The sequence below is a fragment of the Bos taurus genome, chromosome 3 (assembly GCF_002263795.3).
Source record: "Bos taurus isolate L1 Dominette 01449 registration number 42190680 breed Hereford chromosome 3, ARS-UCD2.0, whole genome shotgun sequence".
In the NCBI taxonomy this organism is placed as follows: Eukaryota; Metazoa; Chordata; class Mammalia; order Artiodactyla; family Bovidae; genus Bos; species Bos taurus.
Window position 1 is genome coordinate 83,706,417 of NC_037330.1, and position 22,085 is coordinate 83,728,501.

At 37.9% G+C, this 22,085-nt stretch overlaps 1 protein-coding gene across 5 annotated transcripts in view; it reads right to left on the bottom strand.

Annotated features, from left to right (window-relative positions):
* Window positions 1–22,085, bottom strand: part of PATJ (PATJ crumbs cell polarity complex component) — a 381,060-nt gene that overhangs the window by 151,321 nt on the left and 207,654 nt on the right. For all 5 annotated transcript variants that reach the window (XM_024989559.2, XM_024989560.2, XM_024989558.2 and 2 more), the window contains 1 exon segment: window positions 15,817–16,013. In XM_024989559.2, coding sequence (XP_024845327.1) covers window positions 15,817–16,013 — 197 coding nt within the window.

Genomic DNA, 22,085 nt, shown 5'->3' on the forward strand with positions numbered 1-22,085 from the left:
ACATCTAGAGGTCATATCATCTGTATGGTGTACATAAAACTCAGCTGATTTCTAAAGTCATCTTTGTAAAGGTGTCTATTAAATAAACTCTGAGCTGGACACCTACCATCTTAGGTCCTGGAATTTTGACATACACAAGTTAGAATCGAATCTGCCTGCCAATGCAGGGGATGCAGTTTCAATCCTTGGGTCAGGAAGATCCCCTGGAGGAGGAAATAGCAACCCACTCCAGTATTCTTACCTGGAGAATCCCATGGACAGAGATTGATGGGATATAGTTCATGGGGGCACAGAGAGTTGGGCATGACAGCACACACGTGATACAGCGCAACACAAGTCAGAATCGAGCATTTTATCAAAGTGCATAGAGGTAGGGCCTGGAAACTCTGTTAGGCTTTTGAAATCCCTAATGCAGTATGTAGTTCCGTAAGACTGTACCTTTCTTCTTGTGTAAACAAGCTGCACCCTGAACAGTAATATATGCTTACTACAACTTTTTCATTATAGAAATAAACAAACATTGACCACCTTTTAAACTTTTTTCTAACCTAAGCCAAAGGAAAACAATTAAAATATTTCATCCTTTCAGAATGTAAGTGATCATTCAGATTATCTAGAAATTGGAAAAGATATTATTTTCCATTTACTTCCAGTAAACTGAGAAGTAGAGAAACTAAGTGCTTTCCCAAAGTTTCTCCTTTCAAAAGTGACTCAATGATATATGGAAAGAATAATAAATTATTTAGATATATCTTTATTTTTGATACTATCTAATAATGGTAGAAAGAACTCTCCTTAGTACTGACTTGGTATTCCAACTGCCTCTAAATAATCTATTTATTATGTTAAAATCTGAGATGTACAACTCTTCCATTCAAGGGTAACCATATTTTAAAATCTGGGACAATCCAGTTTATACATATTGTTCCCACTATTTATAGGGTGCCTTCTCTCAAATGTAACCCAGTTTGGATGATAAATAATTTTTCCCACATTCAATCAGCCATGACTATTGGAAGTATATTTTATGCCACTTCATCTTGATTTCCATATTACTACATGAGAAAGCCAGACCAGACTGGGGATGTAGTAGAGATTTGGGGGGTTGTTGACAGCATACAACCACTTTTCTTTAGAAGGGATGGTCCTTCAAACCTTCCCATCACGAACACCATCCATCATGATTGACAGTCAAGTTAGTATTGCTTGTCATGCCACTTCAGGCTAAAACTGGGAGACATATGACACAGGCCAGGACCATCAGGATTCTCTGAGAGGTGTTTAAACTAGGGCTAAACCACACGCAACAATTCTCTCTTTCTCTTTTAGCGTCATGTAGCCATAATATGCCACATGGATAAAGGGATAGGAAAAGCCATCACCTTCTAAGGCCCCCAGGCATCCTGATCTTTAGGTTCTAGGAGGGACACACATACCATTCCAAAAAATTCCCCTTCTTTGAGTTAAATTGTCTTGAGCAAATTTCTGTTCTTTACCAATGAAAAGTCTCTACCAATACACTATCAGAGACTTCATTAATTTATATATCCAAGTGTGACTCTATCTCCTAGTCTTAAACTCTTTCAGACACACAGTAATTTACCTTGGCATTCAGAAGGGGAAAAAAAAACAAAGGAAAAAGGCTTTCTGTATAAATGAGATTTTCATACTCTTGACTTATAATTCTGTTTTTTTCATCTGTGTTTGTCTTTCCTAATTACTGGGTGTGTGCATGTTTAATCATTCAGTCATGTCCAACTCTTTGTGACCCCATGGGCTACATATAGCCCACCAGACTCCTCTGTCCATGGAACTTTCTAGGCAAGAATACTGGAATAGGTTGCCATTCCTATTCCAGGATATCTTCCTGACTCAGGGATTGAGCCCACGTCTCCTGTGTCTCCTGCATTGGGAGGCAGATTCTTTACCACTGCATCCCCTGGGAAGCCCTCTGACTACTGACAAAAGGCCTTTCTGAAATCCTCCACAGGGTCAGTAACTTCTGTCTCAGTTCCATTATCCTTGGTCCCAGAATGACACAAATACTTTATCATAGCTCATCTTCCAAGGCTCTGAACTTTCAGCTGAATGAAATGGCATTCAGGAAAAACTTAACAGTGTTCTAGATACTGAAAACAATAGCCCCAAATAAGAAACATCTGTATTTGTAAAACTTATAAATAGTATAAAAAGCCTGAACAAACTTTTTTTTGGCCAACAAGGACATAATAGGTTTTCATTTTGATCCATACTTTCCATCACGAGCTGGTTTCTGCTACTATAGCTGAGCCAGGGGAGGGGGCGGTCAAGGGGGAAGAGGAGTGGTGGTGAACACTAATTTCAGGTAAACTGTCTATATTTAGATACTAGAGATCGAATACTTAATTGCAATATTTCATGTGTAGTTTATAGAAGAAGTAGAATTAGGGTTAATCCAGCAACAATTCAGCAAAAATAAACAGAAATCCTTTTGTTATACTACATAAACTTTCACTTTAGAGGTCCTTAATGAGATTTGTTTCAATAAAATTATTCAAAAATATCATGAAGAGATAGGTTTCAATTACTCAATTTTCCATAATTAAATTGAACATGAATATAAATTTATACTGGAGAGTAAGTAGCTCAATTAAGTCTATTCAAAAATGTAGCAAATTGGAAGTAAAAGTTAATTAGCTTTGATTTCTAAGCTTAGATTAGAAATATTAATTATACAAAAATTAAAATTTAGTTCAAGCAACAGGTTTGCCTGAGGTTTGAATATCATGTTAAAATATACTCAACAACACACTCTTTACCCATGCTTTTATTAAGTAGTATGATTTATTATGAATAGTAATAAATTATTACAATTGAGTTATAAGTCAGGTAACTGAAATTGCTGATGAAATCTGAGAGTCCTCCCTAATTCACTTTTAAATATATTCTAAACTTTACATTTGCAAACATTATCTATAGGTTAACTTTTTTCTTTAATAAACACTCTTATTGACTTTAACATAGATGTAGAAAACAAACAAATCCTAAGTGTTCATAACTTGATGGGTCTTCTTATGGTTTAATTTTTGATCTAGCACTTCCACTTTTAAGAATTTATCCCCAAAAGATTAAAGACAAAGATGTCAAAATACTTATCAGGGCCATAATTTATAATAGGAAAAACTAGACATTCATCAACAAAAGGTTTATTATATTTGTCTTCATACATCAATAAATGGAGGTAAAGTGTCATTAAAAGGAGGTAAAGGAGAATGCTGCTGCTGCTGTTAAGTCGCTTCAGTTGTGTCCGACTCTGTGCGACCCCATAGACGGCAGCCCACCACCAGGCTCCCCCGTCCCTGGGATTCTCCAGGCAAGGGCACTGGAGCAGGCTGCCATTTCCTTCTCCAATGCATGAAAGTGAAAAGTGAAAGTGAAGTCGCTCAGTTGTGTCTGACTCTTCACGACCCCATGGACTGCAGCCCACCAGGCTCCTCCGTCCAGACAAGAGTACTGGAGTGGGGTGCCATTGCCTTCTCCAAAAGGAGAACGATACAGATCTAAATCCATTGCCATATAAAGATAACTTTATAAAGTGAATATGACCAAACACAATGTAACCTATTTGTCATATTATTTTTGTTTATGTAAAAATTTCTGTCCAAGTCTAAAGAAAGCTCTGTAAGGATCTCAACTGTCAATGATGATGGTATCTTTGACTGGTGGGATTTAAGGTGATAGCCAGTGTTTTTATATTGATATTTTATAACTACTTTGTAACAATACCACTTATAAGTGCTCACAACATATAAAGCACATACACTACACATGCATATACACACATACACACATGCCTTAAATACATTCTTTCACACAAATCAATAGAGAAATGCATTACTACCTCATTTTACAGATGGAGAAATTGAGACTTAATGAGTTTTAGGAACCTGACCACAGTATTTAGAGCCAAATCTGTTTGAGTCTAAAAGCCTGTCCTATTAATAATTAGAAACCACTCCTAAAGGTATGGAGATAGGGGGTAAAAGTCAGAGGATAAGCAACTTTTCCTGTCTATTTTTTAAAACTTTTGATTTTGTATTGGGATATAGCCGATTGATTAACAATGCTGTGATAGTTTCAAGTGAACAGTGAAGGGACTCAGCCATACATACAAATGTATCCATTCTCCCCCAAACTCCCTTCCCATCCAGGCTGCCACATAACATTGAGCCGAGTTCCATGTGCTATACAGTTGCTTGTTGTTTTTAATCCTATGAAATTTTAAATCCAATTAACAGGGCCTCACAAAATAGAAATTCCAGACCAAGAAATATTCCAATAAAAGTATAATAGATATGTGTCATACCTATCAATTTATTCACTTATTCAACAGCCATTGTGCAAGTGATGAGGAAACAGGAATTTTCATTACCATCATCACCACAGCTGCCATGTATTGAGCGTGAAGTATGTCCTAGATACTCATTCTCTGAAAGTCACTTCACTGGAATTGCTTTTACTTGGTCAGATAAGGTTCTTTGCACACATACACCTGGTAAATGACAGGGTCTTGGACACAGATAAATGTATTGCCATGTGATGGATGCGGACATAAAGCAAGAGATGATCATCTTTTCTTGGAGGTGGGTGGGTGGGTCTTGTGGAATCCTAGCAGGCCTAGGGTGAACAGAGGGGCACTAAGAACACCAGGACTGTGGAAAGGCTATTCTCGTATATGAAAAGATATGCAGGCAGGAAACTGTAGGCCTCTTCCTAGGAACCATGCAGATAGCTTTGGGGGTGGGGTATAGACTAACAGAATAGAGGTAACAAAGTCCTGTTCAAACGAGGCTTTTTCTCTTCCAAAAATCTTGGTCACTAGTCCCTGTGAAAAACTATCCTCACTTTCCAAATCACTGCTTTCAATTTTGCAGATGGGAGAACTGAAGGGAAGAAAGGGGCAGCAAGGCAAGAAGGGAACAGGGATGATGACTGCCACTCACATGAAAACACAATTTCACTGGAATGAAAAAGTATTTCTGAATAAATTTCACATTGATTTCTTTCCCTCAAAAGACAAAATAATACATGTCAAGCTCTAATAACTTAATAGTTTGAGCAAAGGAACAGGTTTTAAGGACTAAGTTTAACGAACACAGTGCTGAAATAAGGTCTTCCACGACTTCATTTAATCTGTTTCTTGTAAAGTATAATGTTCCCAAAGGAACACATTCGTTTACAAGGCTAAAGCATGAGAGATTTATTTTCTCTCAAACAGAATGAATTAAATCGAAATACTTTCTTTAAGACAAAGTATAATAGCTTGTAGTTCACATCTCTCTAAATTTGATATACTGGGAAAATACTAAAAGATACTCCTTTGAATTCTATACCCTAACACTATAGAAAAATATTGACTTCAAGGAAGTGAGCCGAGAAATATGTTTATGTGTTGCTCTGATCCCCTAGAGGAGGGCACAACAAACCACTCCAGTCTTCTTGCCTGGAGAATCCCATGGACAGAGGAGCCTGGCGGGCTACAGTCCACTGGGTTGCAAAGAGTCAGACACGACTGAAGTGACTTAGCATGCAGCACACACACACGTTGCTCTGATTCTTAGTGTTTCTATGGAAGCTGCCCTAGTTGCTATAGGCTGGTTCACTTGACCAAATGAAATAGGTATCTGTGGCTAACTTTGTATTATCTGCAGGGCATAGAAAGGAATGCATGAATGGAGTCAAAAGTATAATCTACTTCTAAGGGCTCATTAATATTGCAGAGGAGTCATTCTTTCCTAGGATGCTGAGGCATTACATCCTATCTCTATTAATGTCACATAAGTGTCATATCTTTTTGCCTTTTCATACCGCTCAAGGGGTTCTCAAGGCAAGATACTGAAGTGGTTTGCTATTCCCTACTCCAGTGGACCATATTTGGTCAGAACTCTCCACCACAATCCATCCGTCTTGGGTGGCCCTACACAGCATGGCTCATTTCACTGAGTTAGACAAGGCTGTGATCCATGTGATCAGTTTGGTTAGTTTTCTGTACTTGTGGTATTCATATTGTCTGCCCTCTGATGGATAAGGATAAGAGGCTTGGGGAAGCTTCCTGATGGGAGAGACTGACTGTGGGGGAATCTGGGTCTTATTCTGATGGGCAGGGCCATGTTAAGCAAATCTTTAATCCAATTTCCTGTTGATGTTCAGGCCTGTGTTCCCTTCCTGTTGTTTGGCCTGAGGCTAAACTATGGTAGGGGTAATGGCAACCTCCTTCAAAAGGACTTATGCCCGCACTGTTGTATTCAGTGCCCCAACCCTGCAGCAGGCCACTGTCAACCCACGCCTCCACCAGAGACTCCTGGATACTCACAGACAAGTCTGGCTCAGTCTCCTGTGGGTACCTGCTCCTTTGTCCTGGGTTCTGGTGCTCACATGCTTTTGTTTGTGCCCTCCAAGAGTCTGTTTCCCCAGTCCTGTGGAAGTTCTATAATCAAATCCCACTAGCCTCCAAAGTCAAATTCCCTGGGGGTTCTCAGTCCCTTTGCCAGATCTCCAGGTTGGGAAATCTGTTTTGGGTCCTAGAACTGTCTTAACAGTGAGAGAATTTCTTTCCAAGAATTTCTTTGGTATAATTGTTCTGCAATTTGTGGGTTATCTGCTCGTTGGAAAAGACCCTGATGCTGGGAAAGATTGAAGGCAGGAGGAGAAGGCAACGACAGAGGATGAGATGGTTGGATGGCATCACCGACTTGATGGACATGAGTTTTAGCAGGCTCCAGGAGTTGGTGATGGAGGAGGAGGCCTGGTGTGCTGCAGTCCATGGGATTGCAAAGAGTTGGACAGAACTGAGCGACTGAACTGAGTCACATGAGTAAATAGGATCTCAAGTGAACAGCGACCTGGGATTCCTTCTTCCAAGAACATCAGTACATGCTAGAAGTCGAGACTTCCCCAAACTAGCAAGGGCCAGCTTAATAGTTGCTTCTTTCAAACACGTGATCTGATTAGGACTCTACCCCAATTACCTATGCTACTAGAATTTTTTTCTCTTGCCTTCAAAACATTTTCATTGCTGTGTCTATCTGATAAAGAACTCGCATCCAGAATATTTCCAGAACATATAAAGAACTCCAAATTCAATTCAATTACAAAACAACAACAACAACAACAAATAAGTTAAAATGAGGAAGTCACTTGAATCAACACCCCATAAAAGTTTCTGCAGAGAGAGAAAAGATAGGTATTTGGGCAATACAGTGTACACAACTGTCAAAATTGTATAGATAAAGCCTGTGGATTTCACGTTATGTAAATTTTAGCACATATACATATACACACATGCCTATAAAAATAATAATATTCTGAGTAGGGGTGGGTATATGAAGCTATAGGTGATACCTGAATGACAGAGTGTTAGTAATTGTTGAGTTATGTGATGGCTATACAAAATAATTTCATTATGTTATTCTGTTTACTTTGTAGATATTAAAAAAAAAGAACTTTTTTTTAAAGGGCAGAAAATATATATGGGTATACCTCCCCAAGTAACATTTCCCATACCTTTTGATTTTTAATATCCAAACTTCATAGAATCTCTCTCTCTCTCAATATAATATTTTTCAGTAAATCCTTATCTTATAAAGAAAAAAAATTGTATCTATACCCCTCAATACAAAGTAAAAGATTTTAAACAAAAAACTGTGAGGGAAAAGGTCAAAGTTGCATTTCAAGTAAAGAATCACAGGGAGATGTTCTATGACACTCAGAGTCAACAAGGAGGATGTATAGTGTAGATGTAGGCAGAGCTAATGGAAGCCATGGTGGTGCATACAAAACAACTGTGTGTTAGCAACCATAGTGTTTGGTGATTCTGAAGTAATATTACACACTTCACATCCTAACATGATTAATGTTACCTACATATAATATCTTTGTATATATTATACTATAATACTTTAGTTGTATTTTGGGAAACTGATGGGGGGTTTGGGGTTGACATATAATGCATAATTTTTCCTAACAGGATGTGAAGTTGGCACAAGCCTACTGCTTTGGGTGGAACATCTGATTTTCAGGTTGGATTACTGATTTTAGACCTACCTCTTACAAACTATGGGCTTCCCTGATAGCTCAGTTGGTGAAGAATCTACCTGCAATGCAGGAGACCCAGGTTTGATTCCTGCGTTGGAAAGATCCACTGGAGAAGGGATAGGCTACTCACTCCAGTATTCTTGAGCTTCCCCTGTGGCTCAGCTGGTAAAGAATCTGCCTGCAATGTGGGAGACCTGGGTTCTATCCCTGGGTTGGGAATATTCCCCTGAAGAAGGGAAAGGCTACCCACCCTAGTATTTTGGACTGGAGAATTCCATGGACTGTATAGTCCATGCAGTCACAAAGAGTTGGACACGACTGAGCAACTTTCACTTCACTTACAAACCAAAATTAAAACACACATACGTGACCCATGTTTGTGATGAGTTCAAGGAGGTGTTTGATATTGTTAGTAAGTCAAACCTGGAATAAGAATTACATTAACACTTTTCTTTCAAGCTTTGTGCCTTAAAATTACATGGTCTTGAGCATAATGCCATTTTAAATTCTTGATCTTTTAGTTATCCTTCACGTTGCTTAAATATTGTAAATATGCAGATTGATGACTTTTTGACTCATTTTGAGAGAACATAAAGTATCTCATTCCTGAAAATTTATGAGTAAATTTGGAACACCTCATGGGTGAATAGTGGTTATCCTTACAGCAATCTGTGATGAAATAATGTCATAAGGATGAGATGGTTAGATAGCATCACTGACTCAACGGACATGAACTTGAGCAAACTCCAGGAGACAGTGGAGGATAGGGAAGCCTGAAATGCTGCAATCCATGGGGTTACAAAGAGTCTGATCCAACAACAAAGAACAATGTCATAAATCACCAGAGATTCAAACTGCAAAATAAATAAATAAGTAATTAAATAAAAAGCCTGCACGGTGACTGTAAGAAATTTTAACTGTAAGAATCCCATGGACAGAGGAGCCTGGTGGGCTACAGTCCAGAGGGTTGCAAAGAGTCAGATGTGACTGAAACAACTTAGCACACAAAGCAAAATATAGAAAAAAAAAAAAATTATGTGATGAGGCTGACATAAGGAAGCACTTCTGCATAACCTAAGAGCATATCTTTCCAGCCTGCATCTCAGCATGACCATGAGTGGGGCTGGAAGTGAGTGGGGAAGATACTGGTAAAAGGAGGGACCAGAAGCCTGGACAACTAGCTACCCTGATATGGAATGTGTGAGTCCGAGGGAAAACTGCAGAAAGGAGAGTCTGGAGAATCACTGCTGAAACCCACTTATTCCTTCCAAATGGCACCTTTCTTCCCCTGCGTACATTCCTCTGCCTTTTATAAGCTTCCACGGTAATTGAGTTCCTTTGAACATCTTCATTTTTACTCTTTTTTTCATGCCACTTTCCCTCCCTAATTTTAAGACAATGTGGCTCACTGTAGTGATCCCACTTAAAGCTTTTGTGGAGCAATATTGAGGACTGTGAAAATAAAAATTAAATAATTGCATTCCTCCAAAAGATCAGTAAGAATATAGTTTTAGCCTAAATACTTAAGCAGTATAAAGATAATAATGTACGACCGTATAATTCAAAACACTTCCCCCAACCAGCCAGAGACAGAAACAAAAATGGCAAGAGGAGAGCTCAAAGACTTCACTCCAGGAAACACAGAAAAGAACCAGGCCACCCAATATGTGTAAGGTTTTACAAACTATTTCTTACAGCCGAAATAAAATTTTAACTCTATAATGGCACTGAGGGTGAAAGCTCTTAAGTTGTGAAGCATAGAGGAGCTCTCAAATCAGGCAAAAACAACCTCAAAAAAAAAAAGATTATTTTTCTTCTTTGGTTCTTGAGAGATAGGTGTAATTTCACTGACTGCAGTCTTCTTTTAATGAATTCCAAGTGGCATTAAATTTTAAGAAGATAAAAAGAGTAACAGGGTACTGTATCATGAAAAATTATCTCAGATATTCTAAACTAGCACTGGGTTAATATAGATCAACCAAAACTAAAAAATGATGAGAAATTCATGATTATCTTCCAGAATCATTATCCACCCAGAACTAAAGAACATAGCCTTTAGAGTCTGAAAAGTCAGTGTTTTCATGTTGATTCTGCTCCTCGTGTTTCAGTTTCCTTATCTGTAAAATGGGTACTAAAATAGCATCTACTTTTGTTTAAAAAAGAGAATGCTTGTAAAGAATTTAGCAAAGCCTAGAAGATTATAAATGCTCAGTGTCAACTAAATTCCCAGTATAGCTCCCTACCTCCGATTTCTTTTAATAAACTCATCTTTTTGTAACTTAATTTGGATGTAATACAATGGATTACTTAGGGAAGGTAATTAAGCAAAATATGATAAGTATGAGTTACAATGTTTTAATGACAAGGGAGACTGCACTTGAAAGAAAGGAAAAACATACACACCTCTGGGATCCCAGGACAACTTTGTGTGTGAAGCTGACCACTCAGCCAACACCACATTCTTCTGTTGACTTTCAGAGCTATGAATTAGGCTGCATATAATTTTAAGAGTCAGAAAATGGGGTAACTTCAGCTTTGCATATGTGAGGTTATATTCAGGACTTCCTTATAGTTTCGGTCAGGACGATCAACTCATTTTTTAGCAGCTTTATTGAGATATAATACATACAATAAATCACATATTTAAAACGCAAAATTTGATGTATTTTGACACTATTGCCACAATAACAAATGTTTATCAATTTATTTTTGTATTTTTAGCTGTCATAAACCTATTTCTGTTAATAAAACTGTTGGAAAAATCATTTTACTGCAATTTTGAAATCCTTTACTCTTCTTTCTGGTCCTCAAACTAGTGTTTCCACAATGGGATATTTTATTCTGTGAGATCTCTTAGGGCATAATTAATGCATTAAGAAGCATACTTTAGAAAATTACATTCATTTGTATGGTAATAATCTAAAGGACCCAGTATAAGATGATGGAAACTTTTGACTATAAAGTAGAATCTTATCTATAGATGTCTAAAACCTAGTAATTTATTCACTATAGTGTACTTCTAAATCACATCTAAGTCTTCCAAAAGATTTCAAAAATAACTCACTGGCAACAAGTCAAGGATTAACCTTTTGGACTGGTGTGGTAGTGAGCACCCTCAGACAGGAGTTTGTCATAAAGCACCTACACGTACCTGAGTCAGTCATTTAATGATTTCAGTTTTTTCCTCTTATTAACATAAGTATTACTAAACAAAAAGATCTGAGTTTACCTATAGTTCTATGTCTTTATTCTTAGCAAATATAGGTAGTACTCATACTTTTTATTTTCAATGGTTCTTAAATAAACCTATTATACACATACAAAAATAACAAGATTTAATTTAGGGGCTACAGGTAAATGTCACAAAGGGAATGAACTTCCTCTGTCTTGAAGTGTGTGGGAGCCAGACACACAAGCCCATCCACTGCACACTTCCAAATGCCACCCACGCTGTTCCTTCTGGCTGCTTCCCTCACCTGACAAATCATTCCAATCCCCGCATGGCACTATCAGCTCTCTTCCCACACTTGCCCTGTAGGGAAGATTATAAATAAATCCTATATTCACAAGACTGCACCATGCCTGGGCCTGGGTATTTTCTGGGACTAATTGCTTAGGGAAAGCCAATAGTCTAGAAAGTCTCATTCCAGTCTACATGGTAATTATATGCTAATGCATTTTGAAATTAATTCAGAACCCCCACACTAGCATCCTAGTAAAGGAGAAAGAAGCTGAGATTTAATCACATTGTCTTCTGGGGGCTCAGTGTAAGATTTCTTTTAAACATGAACTGAGCTATCAATCAGCAGAACTTGCTGACTGCTCTTGCACCGTAATGATGCAGTCCTACAGCAACAAAACTGCTGGCCGGTGTTGTGCCAAAAATCAGTCATGGACAGGGCTCGGGAAGAGATGCGAATTTCTCACTTCCAGGAAGCTACAAGGTATGTTTGACCACGCTCTTTTCTACTTCCTATAAATTAACTACATCTGAGGGCCTAAAAAAGTCAGATCAACCCTAAATAAAAGGGGGCTGTGAGCAAAGTAATAATGATAACAACAAAGCAGTTATGAGAAATAATACGAGCAAATAGAATTGTAAGATTGATCAAGACATGGACAACTGTACCTCAATTGACAAAAATAAATAAAGTGTGGATGGGTAAGCAAATACACAAGATTTGCTCTAACCCAGTAAGTATGATCTAAAAGCCTAAATGCTTCCTTCGTGATGCAGTCTCCTTCAACATCTAACACACTGCATATCCAAGAACAGCTATTGTAACACTGGCTTCCAGCTTTCCTTGTACTCATCACATCAGTAACTATTCTCAGTTCAAAAGCACATTGGACTTGATATGTTATAAACAAATTCTTCACATATCATAGAGAAATGACTGAAATTTTTTTCTCAGCTATAAAAAGAAACCAGGAAAATGTTTCCCACATGAATTTTTTTACTGTCATCCCTGACCTAGAAGCCAGAAGCCCATGAGAAGGCTTATAACTGCATAAGAATCCAGTCTCTGCCTTTTTCTACTCTCTCAGCTTTTCAAGATGCTGCATGGAGCTACTGAAGAGTATGATGGTTTCCCTCTGGAACATATTTTTGGAGACAAATATACTAATATAAACAAGCTAAAAAGAACTGAAACCCACAAATCCACATAAAAATTTTTTATAAATATTATCAGTTGAAATGTATTATGGTATTAGTAAGTGCCAGATGTGGTGGCAAAATGTGACCTATCTTCTCATTAATTCTTATAACACTCTTGGAGGTTGAAGCTACACAAGCACTAGACTGTGAGCTCTATGAAAATAGGACGATGGATTTTCTTCATCAATGTAAAATCAGCACCTTGCTCCTATACTTCCTCCTACACAACAGATGCCTAGTAAAGTATGTGCTAAATGAATAAAAAACTTCCATTTGATAAAGAAGGTAACTGAGGGTTAGAGAAGATAAATAAACAATCAAAGATGTGTGATGCTAGACTCAGTATTTCAACTTTTAATTTAATTTTATTTTATTTAAATAAAAGACTTCATGGAGAATATGGGGGGATTAATTTATTGCCATGTTTAATCTTCTCATTCTTTTAATCTCTGAGTGAAGATAAAATTACTGAAGAGCAACAAGAGGACCAAATTCAGAAAGTCAAAGGAGGGAACAGGAGGGGTCTGAAAAAGCAAGATGCTAATATTCTTTTTTGCTCAGGAGAGCTCTTCTAGCTTCTAGCATAGATAGAAACAGATACCTGAAGTTTCTGTCTTTAAGAGAGGAAATATGATCTGATTAATAGTCAACCATGTGCCCTACACTATATTAAATCCCTTCTGAAATGCAACTAATAACTGAAAGAGTTGGAATAATTAAAGCAGGTCTTCCTAGTCTAGCGCTCTCTGCCCCGCACACAATGTTGACTTTACTGTACGGCCTATGAAGCACTCTCACCGCCCTGCAGCCTTAGCTCATCTATCTCCTCTATCTAATAAAATGTCAGACACAGAAATAACATACCACTTCTCTTCCCGGTCTGGATTACATCAGTCATTCCATCTTGAGTCTTAATAAGGCAGAGAAAATAGAACTAGAATCGTCATGTTCCAAATGATAGCTTTTGGAACATTTCCACGTACCACAGAAGACAGGAAATAATGCATTTAGGTGTGCATAATACAACAGTATAATTTAATATATATGGTTTCCTAAAGCCTAGAGTATCATAAGTCAGGATTCTCATGGATCTAAACAGATAGGATTTGCTGGAAGTACCGTGGAGAATGCAGTATACTTCAGTTGCTAGAGCACAGATCTTGGAGCCTGGCAAGCCTGGGTTCTTAGCAACTTAGTTCTGTTACTTAGCAGTTTTCTTATCCAGAAAATTGGGATAATAACAGTACTGACCATATAGGGCTCTTAAGAATACAAATGTGTTAGCACATAGGTAAAATGCTAGGGATAGCTCAGTAAACTAGCTTTTACTTTCATCATTATTACCACCACCATCACTTTAGTTTTGTTTATGAAGAAATCTCTAAATGAACTTGAAGCAATGAATTATACTGGTTAATCCATACTAATACCATTGGTGTTTATTTACTTGATGATTATGCTAGTCAATACGTCTACCCGATGTGGGTTGCTTTCATAATGCTATATTACAAACAACAAGAAAAGTAATTCCAGGAATGACTTCTTGGTGAAAATAGATTTCAAAACGGGGAGAAACTACCAACCAAGGCTGAGAAGACAGAGGGTGATACTAAAGATCTTAGAGTTTGTGTCTGAACAGCTTTGGCTGTGGATATTATTAGGCAAGTCACATTATAGATGACTATGAATTCTATTCTGAGTAGAGTCTGAAGAGGAAATTATAAAATGAAAAATTAGTAAGGCCTCATGTGAAGTAAGCATCTGACACTCAGTGCCTCTGTGATTCAGCTCCCCTAAATGTCCAAGTGTTGGAGTATTTTATCAAGAGGCCTTAGAGCACACTTAACAAACAGCTAAGAAGTCAAACTGCCTGGTATTGAATCCAAAAGCCTTGTTTACTTTGCGACCTCATCTTGTTACTCTGTGACCTCAGTAAAGCTATGTCTGGTAGCAAGTACATATTGCTGCTTTTATTATAATCTTTTTTTTGTTGTTGTTGTTGTGCAACAATCTTTTACGTCTCTTTTCTTCCTTAAGACTGAGCTATTCAAATGAAGGACTGGAGTATTCATCTCTTTTTTGGTATCCAGCCCTAAGAGACACTCAAAAAACTGTTAGTTGAATTAATGAATGACTGAACAGGCAAATAAATATAAAAATAAGATAAACTCAGAGCAGAGGGAGAAGGCAATGACAAGGTAGAAGGCCACTCCAGTACTCTTGCCTGGAAAATCCCATGGACGGAGGAGCCTGGTGGGCTACAGTCCATGGGGTCACAAAGAGTTGGACATGACTGAACGACTTCACTTTCACTTTTCACTTTCATGCATTAGAGAAGGAAATGGCAACCCACTCCAGTGTTCTTGCCTGGAGAATCCCAGGGACGGGGAGCCTGTTGGGCTGCCGTCTATGGGGTCATGTAGAGTCGGACACGACTGAAGCAACTTAGCAGAAGCAGCAGAGCAGAGACCCTGACTTTAAGCTTATGAATATAAGAATAACTTTTTCAGATTACTGATGGAATCATCTGGAATAGTAGCAGGGATCAGTTCCCTCCCTAACTTCTCTTTTCTCTCTCCTGTTCCTAAATAAGGAACCTAAGAGACTTTAACCACATTTCCAACTCACAGATATTAACTAGTCCTTGACAACCAGTTCATAAGATTTTGTTGGCTGTAACACCTTCCAGAAAAACTAAATGGCAACAGCAATAAAAACAAATGTTATACTTACAGTTAATTCAGAAGCTGAAGAGGATTTTGTTAAATACTAATAATGTCAGATTAATACACAAATTAGTTTTGAATCTTTTGGAATTTATATTCAAAAACAAGCTCTATTCTTTTAATATGTTTTCATGAGATTTTACTTAAAGGCCTTTAAATTATTTTGTGAGATTAGTCTTTACTCAAGCAGCCAATAGTATTTGTAAGCAACAATATAATAAGCTTGGGAAAATGATAACAAATAGTTGAAGAAAATGCAATTTATAACATTTTATTCTTTTACTTCATCATCTTATACACTATCCTCTATATCCAATCATGTCACCCAAACAAAAATTAAGAATATACGCCCCTCACCTCCAACAGTTCATCTCCAATACGCATTCGTCCGTCCATGGCAGCAGGTCCTTCAGGGTTAATTCCCACCACAAATATGCTCATGCGTGACCTGTCTTTGTTACCAGCGAGGCTGAGTCCAAGTCCATTCTTATCCTTTTCAAGTTCAATAATGTGCAGTTCTCCAGGCAGGTCTGCATATCTTTGCCTGATTTTTTCTAATTTAAAAAAAAAGGTTAAAAAATTTAAATAGAGCACCTGAATCTATATTTTCAAGGCATTGGCATTTCCCCATTTTTACTGACACCTCTGCAATGAATTGTCCCTTCTTGTAAGTGAAGTACTTGAGGTCATTCGCAGCCTTATATACAGGTTACAGTTAAAGATTATTTGATCTCCATCTAAGAAGATGGCTCCCCATAAAACCTTCCCTGACTGTTCAGGTTCAAGGACTGGCCTAGATTTTCTACACATTTTCTTACCTAAGAGTGTTAACATAATGTGGTGGAAAACCTGGCCTCTCTGCACTACTTGCTCCCCTTCAAAAAAAGAACCAGAGAAACAAAGAATATATACTGATCGCCAGGTATGTGCCAAGCAAAATGTTTGGTCTGTTGGTTGAACAAAACAGACATGGATCTACTCTCACGGACCTGTAGTCCAGCAGGAAAGAAAATCAACCATTAACTCTAAATAATTACATCTCTTTAAAGTATACAAAGGGTACAAAACAATACTGGGTGTTATGCAAGTAAAAACAAGGGGAATTAAGGATGCTGATTTAGCTGTCAGATCTGAAGTTAATACATACGTCTACCACTTACTCAATGTCCATTAATTAATACCTCATTTTACCTCTATGGAATTCTACTTCTTCATCTTTAAAAAATGGACATGATAATTCCCACTTCACGGAAGTTGGGAAAATGAAATAAAATATAAAGGACTTAAAGGCTCATGGATTATAGGTATTTTATAATTCTTCTATTTGATCTTCTGTTTCATCTTGCAACCTCCATTTTACAGCCTAAACTACCTATTTTAGGATGTGGCTGGTTATGCTTCACCTGTGCAACGCAACTACACTGGCAGGTCAGTGTGGGGAATAACAGCTTCAAACGTGCCTTGTACACCAAACAGCACCAGCTCAGGCCAGGAGTGCTACCAGCGCCCAAAGGCTTGCTGGTGGCTCCATCACATGATGCAATCATCTCATCAGCTGAAAAGCCAAGCTCTCTTGCAACTATGCTGGAACTCTCTATACTCTAAGTTCACTGTCCTTAGAGGGAACCTTGCAAACTGAAAGCTTAACTGGAATAATTAGTGTTAAGGGGGAAGGGAAGAAAGACAGCCTAGTCCATCTCATCACTTTACCAGATATAACAAACACTGCCTTAAAAGAGAGTAGATAAATTTAAACTCATAAAGGCTAATTTGTACATAAATTTACATTGAAATAATTAATCATAAATGCTTATTTTAGAAAGAGGTTAAATTTGTCTACTTTATAAGGATTTTGAAGAGAATCTTAGAGAACTTTCACTGATCATGCTTATGAATAATAAAGAACATATTTTGCAAAATACAGTAAACTAAAGAACTTGCAATGTAACAAAACTGTCCTCTATATAGAAATAAAATTATCCCCATTAACACTGAAGTAAATAAACTCAAAGTGTTTTTGTCAGTCAACTATTAAGAACAAGCCATTATGTGGGTACCTTAATTAATAGAGGATACAAAACACATGTTACCCTCAACATGCTTATACAACAAAGCAGAGGAAGCAAACACACACAAGAACTAGTAAACAATGGAGAATCCCAGGGACAAATGAGCCTGGTAGGCTGCAGTCCATGGGGTCTCAGAGAGTCAGACACAACTGAACGCCTTCACTTCACTTCACTTCACAGCTTTATAAACAGAAATTCCAACCATGGCACATGCTGGTCACTAAATATATATTAATCAATTAGTAAATTTAGGTCAGTGAATAAACATTAAATTAACTGCACTAGCAATCATTGGAAAACTTGGAAAACTCAGCAGTGGCCACAGTACTAGAAAAGGTCATTTTTCATTCCAATACCAAAGAAAGGAAATGCCAAAGAATGCTCAAACTACCGCACAATTGCACTCATCTCACACGCTAGTAAAGTAATGCTCAAAACTCTCCAAGCCAGGCTTCAGCAATACATGAACCATGAACTTCCAGATGTTCAAACTGGATTTAGAAAATGCAGAGGAACCAGAGTTCAAATTGCCAACATCTGTCGGATCATCGAAAAAGCAAGAGAATTCCAGAAAAATACCTACTTCTGCTTTATTGACTACACCAAAGTCTTTGACTGTGTGGATCACAGCAAACTGTGGAAAATTCTTCAAGAGATGGGAATACCAGACCACCTGAGCTGTCTACTGAGAGATCTGTATGAAAGTCAACAAGCAACAGTTAGAACTGGACATGGAACAACAGACTGGTTCCAAATCAGGAAAGGTGTATGTCAAGGCTGTATATTGTCACCCTGCTTATTTAACTTATACGCAGAGTACATCATGAGAAATGTCTTGCTGGATGAAGCACAAACTGGAATCAAGATTGCCGGGAGAAATATCAATAACCTCAGATATGCAGATGACAGCACCATTATGGCAGAAAGCGAAGGAACTAAAGAGCCTCTTGATGAAAGTGAAAGAGGAGAGTGAAAAAGTTGGCTTAAAGCTCAACATTCAGAAAACCAAGATCATGGCATCCAGTCCCATCACTTCATGGCAAATAGATGGGGACACAGTGGATAAAGTGGCTGACTTTATTTTTGGGGGCTCTAAAATCACTGCAGATGGTGACTGCAGCCATAAAATTAAAAGACACTTGCACCTTGGAAGAAAAGCTATGACCAACCTTGACAGCATATTAAAAAGCAGAGACATTACTTTGCCAACAAAGGTCCATCTAGTCAAGGCTATGGTTTTTCCAGTAGTCGTGTATGGATGTGAGAGTTGGACTATGAAGAAAGCTGAGCACCAAAGAATTGATGCTTTTGAACTGTGGTGTTGGAGAAGACTCTTGAGAGTTCCTTGGACTGCAAGGAGTTCCTTCCAGTCCATCCTAAGGGAAATCAGTCCTGAATATTCATTGGAAGGACTGATGTTGAAGCTAAAATTCCAATACTTTGGCCACCTGATGTGAAGAACTGACTCATTTGAAAAGACCCTGATGCTGGGAAAGATTGAAGGCAGGAGGAGAAGGGGACGACAGAGTATGACATGGTTGGATTGCATCACCAACTTGATGGACATGAGTTTGAGTAAGCTGCAGGAGTTGGTGATGGACAGGGAATCCCAGCGTGCTGCAGTCCATAAGGTCACAAAGAGTTGGACACGACTGAGCGACTGAACTGAACTGAGCAATCATTGCCTTTAGAATTATAAAAAATGATATGGCTAGAAGAGATTTCTTGAAAGAAGCAGAATTTGAGAAAGTTTTTTTTTTTTCTTTCTTTTTCTTTTCTTAATTGAAGTAAAGTTGACATATAATATCAGTTCCCGATATACAAAATAGTGATTCATCATTTATATACATGACAAATACATCACCATAGTAAGTCTGGTAACCACCCATAGCTATTACAAAGCTAAACCATACAAAGTTATTACAATATTACTGAACATAATCCCTATACTGGACATTACATCCCATGGTTTATTAATAAGTGGAAGCTTGTACGTCCTAATACCCTTCACCTATTTTGCCAACCACTCCCCACCTCTGGTGACCACCAGTTTGTTCTCTGTACCTGTAGGTCTGTTTCTGTTTTGTTTAGTTTGTTCCTTTGTTTTTTTTTTTTAAGATTCCACATTTGTATTTGTCCTTATCTGGCTTAGTATAATACCTTCTAGGCCCATCCATGTTGTCGCAAATGGCAATATCTTTTTTATGGCTGAGTAGTATTCCATTCCATACCACATCTCTTTTACCCATTCATGTATAGATGGACACTTAGGTTGCCTGACTATTGTAAATAAAGCTTCTAATAACACTGAATTGTGTATATATCTTTTTTAATTAGTTTTTTTGTTCTTTGGATATACAAGAATGGTTTTGAATAAGTTACAGAGTTTGGTTATGTGAAGAAGAATTCTGGTGGACCAAACGGCAAGGGTAAAAACTTCCATGCAGAGGGATGAGAAGGGGATGTGAAAGTCCATCTGGCTTTGAATCGAAAATTGTTTAAGTTAGTGGGTGGGTAACAAGAAATAAGAGTGCAAGGTTAAAGGGTTAATTGATAGCTTGTTTACAGAAATAATATTCCAATTTAAGGATTCTGCAGAGGTGCCTTAAGGTACTCTGGAGATGGGCTCTTGAAAGGACACTCGATTTAAGACGTGTTCTTCCAGATTCAACCAGAGCAGTTATGCTTTCAACTGTATTGTTTACTGGATTTCTAAGGTAAAATAGTTAAGAAATGATACCACAGTTAAGGAAACTAAAATAAAATGTTAACACATCTTTCTCAGAAAATAATAAAGCAGAAGATTAAAAAAAATAAACTGAAGACTGACAACTCAATAAGCTCAAGGTATTGTATTTAAGGGAATGTTACATCTGACAGAAAATACACACTTTGGGGAGGCACACACAGAACAATTACAGAAACAGACTGTGTATTAGACCATAAAAGAAACCACAGAAAAATCAATATCATATAAGCTGTCTCTTTGGACATGGTGCAATAAAACTATGAAAAACTGTAACAACAAAAAATAATTAAAGTCCTCTTCTGTTTTGACATAGATTAATAATTAAAATAAATTAATGCCAATACTAACATAAAGAGATTTTGTAAACAGTGCTGAATGAAAAGGGGGACAAACAGAATGGGGTCAACACATTATGTAATACTATTTATGTGAATTAAGATTCCACACAAAAACCACAACACATATTTTGAAAGTTCATATCAGATCAGATCAGATCAGTCGCTCAGTCATGTCCAACTCTTTGCGACCCCATGATTCTCAGCACGCCAGGCCTCCCTGTCCATCACCAACTCCCGGAGTTCACTCAGACTCAAGTCCATCGAGTCAGTGATGCCATCCAGCCACCTCATCCTCTGTCGTCCCCTTCTCCTCTTGCCCCCAATCCCTCCCGGCATCAGAGTCTTTTCCAATGAGTCAACTCTTCGCATGAGGTGGCCAAAGTACTGGAATTTCAGCTTTAGCATCATTCCTTCCAAAGAAATCCCAGGGCTGATCTCCTTCAGAATGGACTGGTTGGATCTCCTTGCAGTCCAAGGGACTCTCAAGAGTCTTCTCCAACACCACAGTTCAAAAGCATCAATTCTTCGGCGCTCAGCCTTCTTCACAGTCAAAACACAAATAGCTAACACATTAGAATGGTTAATTACAGTGGCTGGAAAGAGATAGGAATAAAAGGGAGCAAAGAAAAGCAAACAGGGACTCCCAGCTGACCAATGACAGTAATATGCTATGAAAGATTATATTTAATGCAATCTCATGCCCCTGGGACCTGAAAAAACAGAATGAGCTGAGAAAGGTTTTAGTGTTAAATTAATATAAAAAGACTTCCAGTTACCAAAATTTGTCTGACTTGTTCAATCTTCTGAGAAAAAAAGAAATAACCTCCATGACCATTAACTGTATATGTAACTGCTTAGACTTGCAAATGATTAATGATCCTCCTCCAAAGGAGGATCAAGAGGGATCTTCCTTTGGTAAATAGTGGCTCCATCACAACTGATGAACAACCCAAGTGCTATAAAAGGTCAATCTCTAGCAATACATTCTTGTGGCAGAATAGAAAGAGCAAGGGCCCAAGGGTTAGAATTCAATTCAAATCCTTAGTTGAGGCACTTAACACCACTAGTTTCTTGGACAAATACTGAACCTCTATAAATTGCAGATTTCTTATTTAAGCTGATAGCATAAAATGGATGCTAACTAAAAATTCCTGGCACATAGACTCCAAATAACATTAGGGACCGATTTGGTCATGATTTCGTCTTTATCATTCAGTTCTGTTGAGGTTTTAAGTTAGTTTTCAGTTGGTGCCAAAGCTACTCTTTTCTTCTTTATCTGTCTTGAGGAAAACTGAGGTAGTGGTTCCCCACGATGCAATGAAGGAAGCAGGCACACTGTCCTCCAACAGCAATCAGGAGAGGAAGGGGCTGACATCGTTCCTTCCCAGATTCTCTTATTTGAGTTTCTTACACTGAGGAGTTCCAAGGACAACCTTGTGAGGTGCAAAGGAATAACAGCACTGTTTCCAG